We start from the raw sequence: 20,659 nt of genomic DNA on the forward strand, positions 1-20,659 counted from the left end.
TTTAAAGGCTATTTCATCTGACATGAGGATAGCTACTTCTACGTGCTTTTGCTTCCCATTTGGGTCGAAATTTTTTTTAATCATCCCTTTACCTTAATTCTATAAGAATTCTTACATGTTAGATGAGTTTCATAAAGACAGCAGGTACTTGGTTTGTAATTTTTATCCATTCTGTAAATCTGTGTATTTTAAGTGAAGTCGATTATTTATATTCAACAATAATACTGAGATGAGAGATACTGTTCCAGTTATTATGTTGATTGTTACCCAGATACTTTGTTTTCTTCATTGTCTTACTGATCCTGTGAGGATTATACTTTCAAGTATTCTATTTTGGTGCATCTTGAACTTTTGTTTCAATATTTAGAACTCATTTTAGCATTTATTTTAGGGCTGGTTTGGAAGTAATGAATTATTCTCAGCATTTTCTTATTTAAAAAAGACTTTATTTCTCCTTCGTTTATGTAACTTACTTTTGCTATATACAAAATTATTGACAGACAATTATTCTGTATAAGGTGGATAAAGCTAGGACCCCAATCCCTTCTGGGTTTGTAAGGTTTCTGCTAATAAGTCTGTTGTTAGTCTGATAGGTTTTCCTTTATATGCTGCTAGTCTGATAGGTTTTTCTTTACAGAACAGCTGATGCTTACTGCTCTTAAAATTCTTTCCTTTATGTTGACTTTAGCTAGCCTAATGATTATTTGCCTTGGTGATGTTATTTTTGCAATGAATCTTCCAGGAATTATTTCAGCTCCTTGTATTTGGATATCTACATCTCTAGAAAAACCAGGGAAGTTTTCCTCAATTATCCCTCAAATATGTTTTCCAAACTTTTGCTTTCTCTTCTCCCCAGGAGCACTAATGATGCTTAAGTTTGGCTCTTTTACATAATTTTGTATTTCTTAGAGCCATTGTTCAATTTTTTTAATTTTTTTTTATTGTTGTTTATTTTTATTTGATTGGGCTAATTTGAAAGCCTTGACTTTGAGCTCTGAAATTCTCTCTTCTACTTGGTCTAGTTTATTGTTTGAACTTTCTGTTGCATTTTGTAATTCCTTAAATGTGTCTTTCATTTCCTGGAGATCTGATTGTTTTTTCTTCAAAATATATGTCGCTTTAGAAAATATTTAATTCATGGTGTTTGAAACTGGTTTTTGAAACTTTTATGTGTGTGTGTTTTTTTATCTTTCTCTTGTATCTCCTTGAGTAGCTTAATAATTAACCTTTTGAATTCTTTATCTGGCGTTTCATCTTGGTTTGGATCAATTGCTGGAGAGCTGGTGTGATGTTTTGGAGGTATTACAGTACCTTGCTTTGTCATATTGCCAAAATTATTTTTCTGATTCCTTCTCATTTGGGTAAACTATTTCTTCTAATTATTTTAAAATTAATTTTTATTCAACAGTGGTTTTTTTAATTTCTTTTTTTCCTTAAGAGTGTGACTTTAATGTTTTTAGTTTATTGTAGCCTAATTTGGCTCTTGGTGCTTCTAGTGGTAAAGTTTCTGTTTGACTTTCTTCGTTATAAAGAGTCTGTATATGATGGCTTTCTCAGACGCGGGTTATGGTAGCAATGTGCTCAGTGTGTGAGCAAGTTCATCATCTCCCGCAGGGTTTGAATGACAGAGGTCTCTTGAAGCTTATCTTTTCCCCAGTGGTGTACACTTTCTATTTATTTATTTTTTCCTTAGTATTTTATTTACCAGGATGAACAGTTCAGGCTTCAGACCAGTAGTGCCGTTGTCCATGAGTAAACACCAGCTGTTTCTAGAACAGGTGGGTAAATGCAATACCCAGGGATGAGCAGAGGTCCCAGCCCTGACAGAGGCAGCTGGGGGAGCTCTCAATGAAATACACTGAGGTATTTTCAGGGGAATGAGAGGGAGCTACCTCAGCTCCTCTGCCAGGCCAGCAGGAAAGCAGTCCACCTCCCAGTCATACTCCTAAACTAGTGTTCCAGCAATTCAGATCAGACAGCCATCTCCTTTCATCTGAAGGAATGTCGATTTTTAATGTAGAAAAGGATGGTGACTCTACCCCTTATGCAAGCCTGAACCTGGAGAACACTTTTTCTGTGGAGATGCAGTCACCCTGAAGTGTTCCAGAAAGGCTGACTACAGGTACACCCAAACTGAGCTCTCATGGGTGGAGCCCCAGCTGTGATTGCAGTGGTGGATGAGGGGGAGAAGAAGTCCCCTTCTCCAGTATCCTTCATGAGCACCAGTGCTGCCTGACTGGTAGAATAGAACTTCAGACTTTCCCTTCTGAGTCCAGCGTGACTGCTTTGGCTTTGCTATAAGAAACTTCCACAAATGGAAAGTTCTAGGATTCAAGCCATGCCATCTGAACTTTTTTGTCCCACAGGGTTCTCCCTTGATTTGGTACACTCCACTTTCCCACAGCAGTAGGAGTCCCTGAGGGCCAGGCCACTGTGAATCTTGCTGCTTCTCTGGGTCTATCCCCCGACTGGGTTTGCTGCACTCCAGGTTCGTGCTGGGGAATGTCTGCCAGGGATCCAGTTATATGACCTGTCCTCAAGTCTCCTGGCAGAGGGTACAAGCCCCAGCTCTGGCAGGGGTGGCAGGAGAGTTACATAAACTCTGTGAGATTCCTTGGTTTAAATAGTCTTAGTGTGTTGGCTCTATCAAATGCAAGTTGTAGTAGTAATGAACTGGTCACATGGACAGACTCAGCCAGAGTGGTTCAGGCAATGGTGATAGCTGAGGATACACACAAGATTTTTTCTTCCTGGATGCTGCATCATTTTGCCTGCAGATGCTATAATGGACTGTGTCAGTTGGCCTCCAGCCAGGTGGCACTTACAAAAGAGCATCAGCTGTAGTGACAGTGGTGGTATTTGTGCTTGCCTTATGTTACCCAGGGGAGGTACTCTGATGTCTCAGGCAATAACTGGGGCCATAGAGCTTCCGAAAGTTTCTGTCCTTTGTGTTACACTACCAGTGTGGATGGAAAAGTAAAACCAGATGTGGAGTGGGTCAGGTATATCTGTATTCTTGTTCTCCACATGAAGGTGCAAGCAGCGGCCCCAGTAGGAATCAGAGGGCAATTTCCTGGACACCAGGGTAATGCTCCAGGTAGGAAAGCAGTTGTCTCTGCTGTACAGAAGGGTCCACACAGGAAGTGAGGAGAAGTAGGTGGCAGTAAGCCCTACCCAGCTTCCATGCACCTAGCAAACAGGTCTTACATTCATGGTGTTCCCCTAGCAACAGCTAGCTAGACTCCAGGCAGTCTATGCTCAGAACTCAAAACTGCCCCAGTCCATAAGCCTTCCCTGCCCGGACGGAAACTGTGACTTTCAGACCGTGCCTCTCCTGATCTGCTTTCAAAGCTGGGGCGACCAGCTCCTGTATTTGTGGCTGCAGCACACTTACCATTCATCCCTTGGTTCTGGCAAAGGCGGCTCTTCCCCACTTTATATCATATAAAGTTGGGAGTTTCTCTCAATCTCACAGAAGGACAATTTGACTTCCTCTTTTCCAATTTGGATGTCTTTTATTTCTTTCTCTTGCCTGATTGCTTTGCTTAGGACTCCCATTACTGTGTTAAATAGGAGTGGTGAGAGTAGACATCTTTGTCTTGCTCCAGTTCTTAGTGGAAAGACTCAACTTTCCTTTATTCAGTATAGTGTTAGCTGTGGTTTTGTCATATATGACCTTTATTATGTTATGTTCTTTTTATGACTAATTTGTTGAGAGTTTTTATCATGAGAGATGTTGAATTCCACCAAAAGCTTTTGCTGCATCTATTAAGATAATTATATGTCTTTTTGGTCCCCCATTCTGTTGATGTGATGTATCACATGTATTGATTTGTGTGTGTTGACCAGCTTTGTATTTCTGGCATAAGCCCTAATCATCATGGTATATTTTCTTTTTGTTGTGTTGTTGGATTTATTTTGCTAGTATTTTGTTGTATCTGTATTCAAGGATATTGGCTTATAGCTTTCTTTTTTGGTTATTCCCTTGTCTGGTTTTCGTATTACGGTAATACTGGCCTCACGGAATGATTTATGAAGAATTCCCTCATTTTTATTTTTTTTGAAATAGTCTGAGAAGAACTGGTTTTAGTTCTTCTTTATAAGTTTTGTAGAATTTGGCAGAAGATCCATGTGGTTCTGTGCTTTTCTTTGTTGGTGGATTGCCAGTTGATATGGTTTGGCTCTGTGTCACCATCCAAATCTCATTTGTAGCTCCCCTAATTCCCACATGTTGTGGGAGGTACCCAGTAGGAGATAACTGAATCATGGAGATGGGTCTTTTCCATGCTGTTCTCATGATAGTGAATAAGTCTCATGAGATCTGATGGTTTTATAAGGTGGAGTTTCCCTGCACAAGCTCTCTTTTTGCCCGCCGCCATCCACATAAGATCTGATTTGCTCCTCCTTGCCTTCTGCCATAATTGTGAGGCCTCCCCAGCCATGTGGAACTGTGAGTTCTCCATTAAACCTCTTTCCTCTCTAAATGGCCCATTCTTGGGCATGTCTTTATCAGCACTGTGAAAAGAGACCAATACACTGATTCAATCTTGTTACTCAGTATTAGACTGTTCAGGTTTTCTATTTCTTTTTGGTACAATTTTGGCAGGTTGTATGTATGAATTTATCCATTTCCCCTAAGCTTTCCAAAATTTTAGCATACAGTTGTTCATAATAGTTTCTAATGATTCTTTGTATTTCTGTGGAATCAGTGTAAATGTGTCTTTTTTTGTTTCTGATTTTGTTTATTTGACTTTCTTTATTCCTTGGTTCAGCTAGATTGCAGTTTCTGGTTTTATTTATCTTTAAGAAAACCAGCTTTTCATTTTATTGATTATTTGCTTTTGTTTTCTTTTTTAATCTGTATTCATTTAGTTATTCTCTGATTTTTATCATTTCTTTTCCTTTACTAAGTTTGGGTTTGATTATGCTGTTTAAGTCTGTTGAGGTGTGTGGTAAGGTTATTTGTAATGAAATCTTTCCACCTTTTTGATGTAGGCATTTATTGCTGTAAATTTGCCTTTTAGCACTACTTTTTTTTAATATCCCATAAATTTGGTAAATCTTGTTTCAATTTTTATTTGTTTCTAGAAATTTTTTGATTGTTTTCTTAAATTTTCTATTGAGTCAATGGTCACTCAAGAGCATCTTGTTTAATTTCTACATGATTGTTCAGTTTCCCAAGATCCTCATGTTATTGATTTTTTTTTTTTTTTTTTTTTTTTGAGACAGAGTCTCATTCTGTCACCCAGGTTAGAGTACAGTGTTGTGATTTCAGCTCACTGCAACCTCTGCCTTCCCAGGTTCAAGCAATTCTCCAGCATCAGTCCCCCAAGTAGCCAGGACTGTAGGCATGTGCCACCATGCCCAGCTAATTTTTGTATTTCCATAGAGATTTTACCATGTTGCCCAGGCTGGTCTCAAACTCCTGAAGTCAAAGTCATCTGCCCATCTAGGTCTTCTAAAATGCTGGGATTACAGGTGTGAACTGCTGTGCACAGCCCTGAGAAGATGCTTGATATTACTTTGATTTCTAAAAATTTGTTGAAACTTTTTGGTTTACCTGCTATATGGTCTATCCTGTAGAATTTTTCATGTGCTAATGAGAATAATATATATTTTGCAGTTGTTAAAGTGTTCTATAAGTGTCTGTTAGGTTTATTTTGTCTCTAGTGCAAATTAAATCTGATATTTCTTTGCTGATTTTCTCTCTAAATAATCTGTCCACTGCTGGAAGTGGGTATTAAAGTCCCTATCTACTATTGTTTTAAGATCTCTCTCTCCCTTTTTAGCTGTATTGTATTAATATGTGCTTTATATGTCTGGGTGCTCCAGTGTTGGGCACATATACATTTATAATTGCTATATCTTCTTGCCAAATTGATCAGTTTATCATTATATCATGACCTACTTTGTCTATTTTTATGTTTTTTGACTTAAAGGCTATTTTGTCTGAAATAACTATTGTTTCTTCTGTACACTTTTGGTTTGTGTTTGTGTAGAATAATTTTTTTCCATCCCCTCATCTTCAGTCTATGTGCATCTCTACAGATGAAGTTGAGTTTATTGTAGGCAGCATATAACATGGTCTTTTTTTATATCATGCCATTCAGAAACTCTATTTTTTTAACTTTGGAATTTAAATTGCTTGCATTCAATATTGTTATTGGTTGGTAATGTCTTGCTTCTGTTATTTTGTTAATTTTTTCCAATTGCTTTCCATTCCCTTTCTTCTTTCCTCCATTTTTAGTGTTCACCTTTATAATTTAGTATTCTTTTGTAGTGACGATGATTATCTTTTTATTTCTTTCTTATTTGTGTGTCTGCTCTACCAGTGAATTCATATTTTTGTGTGTTTTCATGATGACAGATGTATTAGTCTGTTATGACTCTGCAGATAAAGACATAGCTGAAACTGGGTAAATTATAAAGATAATAAAGAAAAAGAGGTTTAGTGGACTCACAGTTCCACATGACTGGGGAGGCCTCACAATCGTGGTGGAAGGTGAAAGGCACATCTTACATGGCAGCAGGCAAGAAGAAATGAGAGTCAAGTGAAAGGGGAAACCCATTATAAAATTATCAGATCTTGTGAGGCTTATTCACTACCATGAGAACAGTATGGGGGAAACCACACCCATGATTCAATTATCTCCCACCAGCTTCCTCCCACAACATGTGGGAATTATGGGAGCTGCAATTCAATATGAGATACGGGTGTGAACACAGCCAAACCACCACATCATTCCTCCCTTGGCCCCTCCAAAATCTCTTGTCCTCACATTTCAAAACCAATCATGCCTTTCTAAAATTCTTCTAGAATCTTAACTCATTTCAGCATTAACTCAAAAGTCCACAGTCCAAAGTCTCATCTGAGAGAAAGCAAATCCCTTCTGCCTATGAACTTGTAAAATCAAAAGTAAGTTAGTTACTTCCTCGATACAATGGAAGTACATGAATTGGATAAATACTCCCATTCTAATTGGGAGAAATTGGCCAAAACGAAAGAGCTTAAGGCCCCACCCAAGTCCAAAATCCAGCAGGAAAGTTAAATCTAAATGCTCCAAAATGATCTCCTTTGATTCCATATCTCACATCCAGGTCACGCTGATGCAAAAGGTGGGTTTCAATGGTCTTGGGCAGCTCTGCCCCTGTGACTTCACAGGGTATAGCCTCCCACCTGGTGGTTTTCACAGGCTGGTATTGAGTGTCTGTGACTCTTCCAGGTGCATGGTGCGAGCTGTCAGTGGATTTACCATTCTGGAGTCTGGGAGATAATGGCTCTCTTCTCACAGCTCCACTAGGTGGTGTTCCAGTAGGGACTCTCTCTGAGAGCTCCAACCCCACGTTTCTCTTCTGCACTGCCCTAGCAGAGGTTCTCCATGAGGGCCCCACTGCTGCAACAAAGTTCTTCCTGGGCATTCAGGTGTTTCCCGAAATCTTGGTGGAGGTTCTCAAACCTCAGCTCTTGACTTCTGTGCACTCACAGGCTCAACACCATGTGGAATCTGCCAGGGCTTGGGGCTTGAACCCTCTGAAGCCACAGCCTGAGCTGTATCTCGGCCCCTTTTAGCCATGACTGGAGCGGCTGGGACACAGGGCATCAAGTCCCTAGACAGCACAGAGCACGGGGCCCCTTGGCCTGGATGGGAGGGACTGCCACAAATGTCTCTGACATACCCTGGAGACATTTTCCCCATTGTATTGGTGACTAACATTTGGCTCCTTGTTACTATGCAAATTTCTGTAGCAGGCTGGAATTTCTCCCCAGAAAATGGGTTTTTCTTTTCCCTTACATCATCAGGCTGTAAGTTTTCCAAACTATGCTCTGCTCTTTTTAAAACTGAGTCCTTTTAACAGCACCCAAGTCACCTCTTCAATGCTTTGCTGCTTAGAAATTTCTTCTGTCAGATACCCTAAATCATCTCCCTCAAGTTCAAAGTTCCATAGATCTCTAGGGCAGAGGCAAAATGCAACCAGTTTCTTTGCTAAAACATAACAAGAGTCGCCTTTACTCCAGTTCCCAACAAGTTCCTCATCTCCATCTGAGACCACCTCCGCCTGGATTTCATTATCCCATATCACTATCAGCATTTTGGTCAAAGCCATTCAACAAGTCTCTAGGAAGCTCCAAACTTTCCCTCATATCCCTGTCTTCTTCTGAACCCTCCAAATTGTACCAACCTCTGACTGTTACGTAGTTCCAAAGTCTCTTCCACATTTTTTAGTATCTTTACAGCAGTGCCCCACTCCCAGTACCAATTTACTATGTTAGTCTGTTCTCACACTGTTGATAAAGATGTACCCAAAACTGGGTAATTAATAAAGAAAAAGAAGTTTAGTGGGCTCACAGTTCTACATGGCTGGGGAGTCCTCACAATCCTGGCAGAAGGCAAAATGTATGTATTACATGGTGGCAGGCAAGAGAGAATGAGAGCCAAGTGAAAGGGGAAACCTCTTATAAAATCATCAGATCTGGTGAGACTACCACAAGAGCAGCATGGGAGAATCTGCCTCCATGATTCAGTTAATCTCCCACTGGGTCCCTCCCACAACATGTGGGAATTATGGGAGCTATAATTCAAGACGAGATGGGGGCGTCGGGAGGAGGCACAGCCAAACCATATCACCAGATTTTGTGTTTTTGCTTCCAGATGTAGGACTCCCCTAAGCATTTCTTGCAGGGTTAGTCTAGTGGGAATGAGTTAGCTTTTTTACTTGTTTAGGAACAACTTTATTTCCCTTTCACTTTTAAAGTACAGCTTTGCTTTTTTTTTTTCTTAAGTTCTCTATGCCTTTACCCATTTCTTATTCTGGAACACCCAAAATTTAAATATTTGGTCACTTTGTGGTATCCCATATGCCTTGCATGCTCTTTTCATTCTTTTTTATTTTTATTTTTTGTCTGACTGAGTTATTTCAAGAGACCTGTCTTCAAGTTCAAAAATTTCTTCTGCTTGATGCAGTGTATTGTGCTTGATGCTCTTGACTGTATTTTGAAATTTTTCATTTATTGTATTCTTCAGTTCCAGGATTTTTTTGTGTGTGTTTTTAAATGATTTCTATCTCTGCTGAACTTTTCATCCAAGTTATAATTTTCTTTCCAATTTGTTTGTAGTGTTTACCCGTGTTCTCTTTATTGTACCAATTTTTGATATCATCATTTTGATATTTTTAGGCATTTCATAGATTTCCTTTTCTTTGAGATCTGTTACTAGAGAATTATTGTGTTTCTTTGGAGGTGTCATGTTTTCTTGCTCTTTATTTTTTGTGTCTTTGTGTTGATATCTGCACATCTGGTGTACCAGTCATTTTGTTCAATGTTACGGATTGGATGAAAATCTTTCATAAGGACTTTTTTTACAAAGATATATCTACAGTGTGCTTTGGGCAGGGTGCTTTCACTTGTACTCTGGATGGGTGTAGAAGTGTGGTCTCTGCATGATTTCTTTAACTATAATCAACATCAGTGATGTCTGTGAATTCCTCAGTGGCTTAGGTGGCAGTTGTCATTGGGGGCTGTGGCAAGACTTTCCTGGGGACAGGGGCTCCAGGAGGGTTGGTCCTTGGGCACCAGTGATGTCATTGGTGGGTTGGGGGTGCCAGACCTTGGACCCCTGGGTGGTGTGCATGGCATTGGTAGTGGCAGTGGTGGTGGTGGGCCAACTCATGGCTCCCATGTGGCTTGCACAGATGCCTGTGGTGGATGGTTTGTGACTGGGCTGGTATCCAAGTCAGCTAAAGGTACATTCAGGTATGTGACCACCCTGCCACTGGAGGAGATTGCGTTGCTGTCAGTGGCAGTGGTCCCTGGCAGTCAGCTGTCAAACTCTGGGGAGTACACACTTCCTTTGTCCCCAAGGCAGCCTCCTGCAGTGTTGCATCACCCATTTTCCAGAGAGTAGGACACTGTGCTGTTGCTCCACCTGTGCCATTGTGTCCAGCCAGCATTGCAATGCTGCAGCCCTCTGGGTGGATGTAGGGGAATGTCAATGGGGCTTAAGGTACGTGGAGAGGCAGGTGCTGTTGGCCCTCAGGGTGGGATGTAGTCTGGTGTGGACTGGGCTCTCAGAATGGCATCATGTTGCAGTTACTTGGGTCTTGGGGGTGTATGGCACCCAATGCAAACTCTCTCCCTGAGACAATGCCGTCATATAGACTGCAAGCAGCTTTCTATACTAGTCTAAAGGCCCACGAGGGCCAAGGGGCTCACCTATGGCTAGGGTTGCAAGAGTCCTTAGTGGGAACGTGAACCAGTAGGGATCTCTCGCTTACCACTTTTCCACAATGACGGCTCCTTCTCTATATTTTTGAAATATAAAACTGTTCTAAAAAATAAAATCTTTTTTTTTTTTTTTTTTTTAAAGAAAGGTCATGGACACAAGTTTATCAGAGTCAGGTCTTTAATCTGGTAATCTGGTAAGATTTAAATAGGTGGAGCTCGGAGACAGAATCCCCACCCCACAATCTCCGGGACCTGGCAGCAGTGGAGCTTGGAATACACAGAGCTTTGACTTACCTTCTGGGAGATCCCAGGGGATCTTGGTCTCATGACTGTTTACTTTCTTTCGGATAGGGAAGATGCCATGGCTTAGCCCATTCTTTCATGAAACAAGATAAATGGGAAGCTCAAACATCAATTTAGTATGCCTTAGGGAAGAGAGAAAAGGTTTTCAGATAGAACTTGCTTAAAGCCTGGGCTTGCTGCCTATTAGCTATTTGTCTTTGAGCACATCACATAGTATCTCTGGATGTATTTCATAGCTTATATTTTACCAGAGTTTATTGGTAAAATGAAAATGATTATGTTAATATCTACACATCAGAGGGAGTTGTGAATATTCAATTACACAACTTAGGGAAATGCCCAGAATAGTGTTGACACATAGTCAACTACTAACATTTTCTTTTTCTTCTTTTCTTCCCTTTTGATAAACAGGAGAAAGAGTAAATGAGAAGAAGTAGCACTTTTTCAGGTGTCAGGCTGGAGGAAGCCACTTGAAGATGAGTCTATGTCTGCCTTAGGATTGCCTGGCGGCCTGCGTCACTCCGTGTTATGTCTACTTATTTGCTCCCTGTATTCAATGATTTTTTTTTTTTACTTAATTCTCTCTTACTGACCCTAAGAGTGACCATATTTTTAACCAATTTGGTCTTCAGCCTCAAAACTTAGCTTTTTCCTTTTGGGGTCCCTGAATCCTACCACGTGTCATGGTGGCTGTGAAGATGTTTGCCAAGCCTGCTGAGAAGGCTCATCTGTGGCATCCGAGAGCACAGATGTCAACTCTGGACCCCTGTGAACTGCCTTTGGAATCACGGACACCCAGCACTGTTTTGAAATATCAGTGGACATCCAGTTTTTAAAAGCCCTCAGAGCTTTGGGAGGCACCCCTTTATCTCTCTGGCATGTCAGAGAACCGATTCAACCCTTCTTATCTCCTCCTCCTTCCCTCTTTTGGGCAATCAGGATGCAGCAGCAACTCACTGTGCATGTTTTTACAGCTCTTCTCCAGTAATGCTGCCATTTCCACTGCAGACCACAGGATAAAAAGGACCACTTCACAGTGGCCCAGGATACCCTTTTAAGTAGGAGGTAACTATTCAGTTTCTTAGTGGCCCATACGTAAACTTGATTATGTTCTTTACTGCTCCAAGATACTATTTGTTTGTTTGTTTATTCCAGAGGGAGAAGAAAGTACTGCTTTGATCTAAAATTAAGCAAACGTTCTTCAATAAAGCCACTGTGGGACTTGACCCCTAATGGTAACCAGCAGTGGCTTTGTCACGGCCCTGCCCACTGGGGGCAGGCACATGCCAGGGCCAGGGTAGGCTGCCGGCTGGTGAGCACGAATAGGTGGCTGGTGGAGCTCACGCAGGGGGAAGGGCAGATGGCTCCATTCTGATTTCTTAGCAAGCCGCTTCCCTGGGAGGGGCTTTCCCTTCAGTGGAGTCTGTGCCTCCAGCCTCAGCTGTCTTGGAGCAGATGTGTGTACTTAGAGGTGGGGACCTTTTCACTGTAAATACTGCTCACATGTTCCTAGGCTGACTATGTGCAGAGCCTCTTCTCAAATATCCAAATCCCCTCTGTTGGGCACTACAGAACAGATGTTACCCTGCCTCCTATTACATTAATTTATGAACTTTACATATGCTGAGTTACGGACCCTAAGCTGTTGCATGTGCTTGACTGTTATGTTCCAAAAAGTACATTTTTATGGTTTTGTGGAAACTGTGCTGTTCTGCTTTTGCAGACTGTGAGATTCTGATTTTTTTTTTCTCATCAGCAATTATCCTTGTCCTGCAACATCAGAGCTTGAAGAAGGAATTCTAGCAGCCCACCTCTCTCCTTCCTAATCCTGATGATTAGAGGCTTAGAGAGAGGTGGTGGCTTCTCTGAGTTTACCAGATTCAGTGACAAATTTAAAGCCCAAACCCCTTCTAATTTCTAGTCAATCCAGCAGCCTTCATTTACCCAAAGTTCACTTTTGATAGTATAACTTTTATACACTGTGACACACGTATTTTAAAAAACAGTTTAGAAATGTTTAATCTTTTTTTGAAAGACTTTTTAAGGTCAGGCACCATGGGTCATGCCTATAATCTCAACACTTTGAGGACCAAAGTGGGAGGATCATTTGAGGCCAAGATTTCAAGATCAGATTGGGCAACATAGTGAGACTCCGTCTCTAAAAACTTAAAAAAATAGCCAGGTGTGGTGGCACATGCCTGTAGTCCCAGCTACTTGGGAGGTTGAAGTGGGAGGATCTATTGAGCCTGGGAGGTGGAGTTTAAGTAAGCCATGATTGCACCACTGCACTCCAGCCTGAATGACAGAGCTGTCAAAAAAAAAAAAAAAAAAAAAAAATTAGTTTTATAGTGCAGTTTTAGGTTCAGAGCAAAACTGAGTGGAAGGTACAGGGATTTTCCATATTCTTCCTGCCCCTCCAACAAATATGCCCTGTCTCCCTCATTATCAACGTATCTTCCCAGAGTGGTACACGTTTTATAACTGATGATCCTACACTGACACGTCATCATCACGATGAGTTCATAGTTGACACGAGGGTTCGCTCTGGGTATTGTGCATTCCAGGCGTTTGGACAAATGTGTAATGACATGAATCCACCATTTGAGTATTACACAGATGAGTTTCACTGCCCTAAAATCCTCTCTGCTCCACTGATGCTTATTCCTTCATCCCCCTGCTCTCTCAGCCCCTGACAACCACCGATCTTTTTATTGTCTCTATAGTGTGGTATTATTTAATGTGTTTTGAAGTTGCACTGTTGCCCCAAGACATCATATGAGTAGAGGGATAACCACCTCAGCCAAGAGTAATTTGGTCTGGGGAGGTCTCCACCGTCAGGACAAAGGCATTTCAGAACCATCCTAACAATAGTGTTCCCATAAGTAACCAGACACTGTTTGTATCCATGGCAACATGGCTCCACGAGCACTGCTTCCGAGGAGCAGCTACCCTTCCTGGGCACTGTCAAGAGTTGTTCTTCTCTGACATCCACTCCCCTCTTGCCCTGGCACACACCCCAGCCCAGGCACCAGGCATCCAGGGCCTTCTGTGACTTTCCGGATGCACTCCTTCACAGCTAGAATGTGGTTGGCTTGTTGACTTCTGTTCCCAGCATAGTGAACAGTGGGCACTATAAGCCAGTAGGCATTCAACTGATGATTCTTCAATGAAATAATTGATGCCACATTTAGGTCTGTCTTTCTTGTATGTTACAACTTCTGTTCTTCAACAAAGCCCCCAGAATATTCCAGAACTTTGAGGTCTTATCTGGGGATTTCTCAGATGTTGGAGTACCCAGGTATCACCTGCTGAGCCAGTTTCCCTGGCCTCACCTGCAGGGGATCTGCATCGGTAAATCTGGGGCAAGTTCAGTACTTTGCATGTGAGCACAGATCCAGGTGTTTCTGAACCTGGTGGTCCAGGGACTGCTGCAGGAAGGAACCAATAGAACTGCAGGCCTTAGGCGCAGTGGGTCTCATCCATCTCTACCTATGGCAGTGGCTACAAGCCATGCCCAGGCCACATGGGCACATGCCTTCAGAATTATTTTGTGGGATGGATGAGTTACAGAACTGGAGCCCTAAGACTTGAGTTCTAATTTCAGCTCTGCCAGTTGCTGGCTGATTGAAACTGAACAAGCCACCTGCCTTCCCTGAGACTGTCCCTTCTCCTGTGAAATTAGGGCATTGGAATACATGAAGATCTCTTTATGTCCTTAATAACCTGTAAGTTTAAGAATCTAGGAAATCTCCATGCTGGTGGCTGCAGTTATATCCCCATATCCTCAATTCATCAAGAAAGAGTCAAAAATGGCAGCAGGGTTGTGTCAACTGCTCTCCTTAGCAGCTATCATAAGGGAATTGCCTTTGTCATCTTCCCCAGCCACCACCACATTCCCACATGGCCACCATCACCCGAACCATCTGACAGTGGGGGTTCCCTCCTAAAACTGAGATGCAGGGCCCCACCGCAGGCTTTTCTTGCTGGCTGCTCTCCACTCCCACCCAAAGGCGCAGTTTTGCCGGGCTGCACACCTCCGAGAACTCAGTGCTTTGTGTTTTATGTTGTTTCATATCCACTAGTGTTACAGAAACTGCTGCAGACCAGGGACCAAAAGTCCGTAGGTTCTACTTCTAGCAGCGACACTAGTGAGATGAATGACTGCTGGCAAGTTACTTTATCTATCTGACCCCACCTCCCATGTACAGCATTGGGTCTCTGTGCACATTTGTGGTTCTAAATCCTGGAGTCCAAATCAGAATTCTTTGTGCAAAATATACATAGCTAGGTCTTAACCTTGGAGATCCTGACTCAGTCCAGGCAAAGATGCAGATCTTGGGGAGGAAGCAACTCTCCAGAGGAGTCTCACCTTCAGTGAGTGCCAAGATCTCTCCTGTCTCTCGGTTCACAATGTTACCCTAACTAATCCATACTCTGATGTCACCTGCTAACAACTTAGCCTGTGGCATCAAACCAGTACCCCGTTTGCAGCTAGTACAAACACTTCTTTACATTTAAGTTTTGTTTACGAGATTTAGCCTATAATAATAGAGGCTGCCAGTTGGGTTTCAAATGTGTATGTTCCATTGCTAATAGGAAAAACTACATCTATTATAAAACTTCTCTCTAGGAACTTAGCACAGAGGCAGGCCTTGTATTGCAAGCATTTGAAAACCCATAACCAGTATTCTGAACTGTGTTTTAAATCACCTGAGAACATTTCTTGAACGCTAGTCTTTGCTTAGAGTGACGAACCTATTAAGTGGTTCCGTCAGTTAAGTTTGCATCTAAGCAATGTCTGAATCGCAGGAGGAAGCCAGGAGTTGTGTCTGGCTTTCTGGCCATACAAATGGCATGTGGAAAAGTCATTGTGTATTATTAATAGCCTTTGATGTATATTATTATGACTTTCTCACAATATTAATATTATTGGTTTTTATTAATGTTATTTTTATAGCAATGCTAATATTATGAGCTAAAACTTTCTGAGCGTCTGCTGGGTGCCAAAAATTCTTATAAATGCTTAACATGTATTAGCTCCTAACAACACTTTGAATTGATTCTTATTGTCTTCACTTGACACATACGGGAAATAAAAACCTGACCATTAGACCGAGTATGGTGGATCATGCCTGTAATTCCAACACTTTAGGAGGCTGAGGCGGGTGGATCACCTGAGGTCAGGAGTTTGAGACCAGCCTGGCCACCATGGTGAGACCCTGTCTCTACTAAAAACACACAAAAAATTAGTCGGGCACGGTGGTGAACACCTGTAATCTCAGTTACCCAGGAGGCTGATGCAGGAAAATTGCTTGAACCTGGGAGGCAGAGGTTGCAGTGAGCCAAGATCGTGCCATTGCACTCCAGCCTGGACAACAAGAGCAAAACTCTTTCAAACAAACAAACAAACAAACAGAAAACTAAGCATGTGAGGAGTTTGGCCTGGGTGGTGGAGCTTGCGAGCTATGAGCTGGAATCTGAGTGAAGGCTGGGCTGGTGGAAGGAGTTCACTCAAGCTCCCAAGGTATTCTATCCTCCAGGACTCTGAATCACAGGGGAGGAGAAGGAATTGTGGCAGGCCTAACACCTCTTCTTTCCCAAACACCAGGAGCAGGTTCTGTATGTTACAACCATTGAGGTCACATTCTTGAAGTGCATTTTGGGGAAGTCATTATTTTGGCTACAGCAGGGACTGATGTATCAGTCTATTAGAATTCAGAAAAAAGTAAGCAAACAAAAAAGGTGTTGGAATTAATTTCTTCTAGCATTTTGAAATGTACAATTGGTTAATGTTAACTATAGCCACCATGATGTATTGAAGACCAGGTCTTATTCTTTTTATCTAACTGTACATTTGTACCCATTAACCTAATGCTCATAGCATCAAGAAAAGATCAATATTTAAGGTGACAAATATCGCAATTACCCTGATTTGATTATGTGAATGTGTTGGATTATCATATACACCCCCAAAATATGCACATCTAATTGTATCAATGAAAACAAAGACAAAAATTAAAGCTTTTACAGTAGAAAAAAAGTTTTAGACAGACTTGCTTGGAATGAATTACTGCTTTTGGTAACATAGTTTTAGAAGAGAGATTCACATTTAATGTTACTTTGTGCTAAGCACTGTAATCCATGCCTGGGTGCTCACAGCGCTCCTCTGGGACCAGGCGTCACCATCTCCTCTGTAAAAGGAAGGTCAGCCTGTCGTCAAGGCCACAGGATAAATGGCTTGGCTGATTTAGGAAACCCAATTGGTCTTATTACAAAACATGCGCATCTGCCCCTCACCAGGTGATTTTTCTGTAGGGTTATCTTCAAAAGTCCGACAAAGCTTTGTTTCACCATCTCAGGCAGTCTGTGACCAGGATCACCAGCCGTGTGGCATCAGGAAGAAGGGGCTGTGTGGCCAGGCTCCATCTCTGGTCCTGCAGGCTTCTGCCTTCGGCTTTCTGAAGGGAGCTGAACTAGAGATTGGGCCCAGCTTGGCAGCACAGTTTCAGGAGAGCCAGGATACAAACCATTCCAGTCTCTATTCCCACAAAGGAGAAGCTAAACCATTTTTTATTTGCCCATTCTAAGTGCCAAGTAATGTGCAACTGCTTCACATAAACCTTGCAGCCTTCCAGCCGACTCTGCTTTCAGGAGATATCCTTACGTCCCTTTTGCATGGCTTAGGAGACTGAAGCATGTGAGAACTGAATGAGGGGCAAGGGTCACATAACACGTGAGCACAAAACTGGGACTCTCCTGGGGTATCAGACCCCAAAACCAGTGGTCTTCGCTTGATCTTAGCCAACGTCCGAGAAGCAATAAGGCCAGTGCTCTTGACACATGATTGTGCCTTTTACTTTGGGAGGGACTGTGGGTCCACTCTGCTTTTAACAGTAGGAAATTAAATATTTACATTTGATTCGAGTTTGGCCCCATGACTGTCCAGCTTGTTTCCTGTCAAAGGCCCAGATTCCCTGTTTTAAAGTAGAGGGTGAATTTGTGTAATGAGGAGGGATTGGGCAAGTGTAGAACACACTCTTTCACCTGCAGATTCACACTCCAAACACAAAGAAATACTGGATCATGGATGGCATATTTTAAAAGATGCCATAGGCATAATTAAAAAGCACAACAAAATTATTTTTTCTCACGTCAGAGGGCAGAATCTTATGAGTTGTTGAGATGAAAACTGTATCTTAGGGGCTGAGAGCCTAACATCTGCTTGGGGGTATTTGTGGCCCTTGCAGCTGTTGTGTACCATGAACATTAGAACTGAGCAGCTTTATAAAGCCAGGAACAAGGGTAGAGTTCCTGTGTCTCTGAATAGAAACTAGCAATGCTTAACCTTCTGTACCAAGGAATGCATCACAAAAGGTAATGTGGGGACTGGGCCTGGGGTAGGACAGGAGTCACACAGAGGAGTCAGGATCCCAAATGTGGCTGGTGTGAGGGGCCTCAATTCACACTGTCTTTGCCGTTTGGAGAAGCTGAGCAGGAATTTAAGGCAAAAGCTGATCTGGAACAGATTGCAACCCAAAGGCTTCAAGCCCATCACAAAAATCATTGCCCCAGTGAAGATGCGGTCAGAGCTGAAGGCATTTCTGAGACTCCATGGGAGAGCGATTCCTAAGGAAGGTGCGCCCCCAGCACCTACGGAGACTCATCACCATGAGGGCAAACAGACTCCGTAAAAGGGGAATTGACCTCTAAGGAGCTGCAGACAATAGAGGGATTAAAATGGGCCTTTGATCATTCAAAAAGCATTTTAAAGAAAAAAATAAAGTAACATAATCCAAATTCCAACTGGAGACTTGAAAAAGAAGGTAATAACAAAATGGAAAATAAAGTCACTGAAATAAAGCAAGTGAGTTGGACTAGAATGTCTCCTGGCCATTAGCTCTGTCCCTGGCTGCAAGGTTCGTGGGGACTGTGCCTCCTTTGACCTTGAATCTCAACGCCCTAGCATAGTGCCTGGTTCTGGGTAGGTTCACAGTACACATGTACCTCCCAACTGGATGGATTGCCAACTTAAGTGTTTGTAGGAAAGTGTTATTTTCAGGCACTTCAGGTGTGTCAGATGTTTTCTGTTCTAGCCAGGCATTGTGGACACCACCTCAGTGTGTGAGGGAACGAGCTGCATTGGTGGACAGGAAACTAGCAGGAGCACAATAGAGACCCATTTCTCTTGTCTTACGCACTGCAGTGGAAATAGCCCAGTGTGCATGGTGGATTTTATAATGGTGTCAATAGAAATATAGGGTGTTTCCTCTATGAGCTTGCTGGCTTACATGAGCTCCTTCTCTGCAGCATTTCTCTAGCATCTCCTGTCACATCGTTTATTGTGTTCACTAGTCCTGTGCTAACGAGGATCTTTGAAAAATGACTGGTATGGTAATGATCTACGGAACTTACTGTAGATAGCAATTAAATATGGTTAACGGCGGGTTACACTGACACATTAAAAGGCCTACAGGCTGCGATTTATGAAGACAGCTCTGCTGCCTCCTTTGTATGTGATGCATTTCTTTGGTTTCTGCTTAGGCTGTCTGGTCTCAGAAGGGAATGATTTCCAGGTCTTCCCCACCATCACTCCAGTTGCCAGGCCACCCAAAATCACATTAGCAGGCTTTGTTGTCCCTACTGCACCTCCTAATGCCCTCAGGGTGCTTGAGGTAGCTTTTTTCCTCTGTGAGCTTGCTGGCTTACAAGGTAAGGCCTAGGTCAACATTTTGGTGTGCAGAAAAGGCATGTGTTATCAGAGGAGAAAATTTAGATACAATATTAGATGATTAGAAAATTTAGATGATTCTTATAAGTGATACAAGATAATTTGATGACAAGAATTGAGATTATATGCTGAGATCTTACTGTCTTAAACTTTGTTGATTTCTGAAAATAATAAAAATGCAATCCTAGCTAAAGGAAGAGAAGTAGCCTAGATCACCAGTGGCCAGGAAACTCTGTAAATAAGTATTGCCTTTATGCAGCAATCTCACCTAATATGAGACTCCAGATGGAAGATAGTTCCTAAGAAGTCAAAACACAAACCAAGATCATGTAAATTACTCTCATGTGAAAAACAGGCAAGAGATAACCAACCCAGTCCCAACTGTCTCACACCCACACCGGCACCCTGTACTCATGGATACCACATTCTTCAACATTTGCATTTCTGTTAACAGAGTTAAAGTAGAGCAAAGATAGGCTCTTTTACCAAGAGCATATTGACTACATACAGATGCAATGCTAATAACAACATGCGTAAAACAAGATCTTAAGATACTGTTATGTTTTTCTCCCTCTTTTGTGGCCAAGAGTGTGTGCTCTCTTGCCTTTGTAGATTGCTCACGTTTTTGGGTGATAGGACCAAAAGCAAAAGTGTCTAGGGCACTAGGAGACAAGGCAAGCCATTATCTGTGAAAGCCTGGGTTTTCTGAGAGGAAGCATGCTGGACACTGCCAGTAGAGGGAGAAGTCATGGTGTGAAGTTTTCCATGATGAGAGATAAGGACAGCTAGGGCATGGGGATGCAGAGGATGTTCTTGTTGTTGATGGTGTTGTGGTTGTTGTACCCCAAGTCCCTGGGACAAGACGGCCCCATGCACACAGAGGTCGTGAAAAATGTGAGGACCCTGGACACTGAGTGTCACGGCTTTGGGGACAGTGATGATGAGTCCCTGTGTCCCAAGTCAGCTCAGTCAGCTTATCTAAAAGGGACAAAGAGTACCTCTGTGGGAACAGTTGGAGCTGAAGAACAGAGAACTTTTCCTTTGGTATTTGGACTCTATGGAACCTTTAGGAATTGTGTTAAAGTCCAGGAGGAATGACTGAAAACATGAGTGAGATAAATGTGCAGCCAGGAGGTTGAAGATAAGTTAGGATGTGATTTTATTCAATTGGGAGGGACCATGGCCAAGTATAATTCTTCTGGTGGATTCTGAAGTCATTTGGAATTTGCCCATAAGATGAATTTTCCTGAAGAAGAAAGGATGTGGAAGCTGATGCTGAGGCCTCATTTCCACATGTGAATTTCTAAGAAACTACAGCTTTCATCCAAAGTGGAGATGAATGGCACTGGGGTCCATGTTGCCAGAATGCCTGGGGACAAGGAATGAGGACTTGTCACCCAAGGCAT

General features: G+C 42.2%; 1 protein-coding gene and 1 long non-coding RNA gene across 2 annotated transcripts in view; both read left to right on the top strand.

Annotated features, from left to right (window-relative positions):
- The window catches only part of LOC108545155 (uncharacterized), a 41,930-nt gene extending 29,788 nt beyond the window's left edge, over nt 1–12,142 (top strand). The window contains exon 2 of the long non-coding RNA XR_001890063.1: nt 10,937–12,142. This is a non-coding gene — a long non-coding RNA (uncharacterized LOC108545155). The remainder of the gene's footprint in view (nt 1–10,936) is intronic.
- A 725-nt stretch (nt 12,143–12,867) lies between these two features.
- Nucleotides 12,868–16,555, top strand: LOC108545154 (uncharacterized). The gene has a single exon (XM_017896628.1). It carries the CDS (start codon nt 14,235–14,237, stop codon nt 14,712–14,714), a length of 480 nt encoding a protein of 159 aa, XP_017752117.1. The 5' UTR covers nt 12,868–14,234; the 3' UTR covers nt 14,715–16,555.
- Nucleotides 16,556–20,659: the final 4,104 nt, after the last annotated feature.

The sequence above is a fragment of the Rhinopithecus bieti genome, unplaced genomic scaffold (genome assembly GCF_001698545.2).
Source record: "Rhinopithecus bieti isolate Rb0 unplaced genomic scaffold, ASM169854v2 scaffold_27010, whole genome shotgun sequence".
NCBI lineage: Eukaryota > Metazoa > Chordata > Mammalia > Primates > Cercopithecidae > Rhinopithecus > Rhinopithecus bieti.

Bases quoted from the DNA above. Each gene is read 5' to 3' on its own strand.
- LOC108545154 (XM_017896628.1), top strand. From the start codon at position 14,235: ATGTCCTTAATAACCTGTAAGTTTAAGAATCTAGGAAATCTCCATGCT.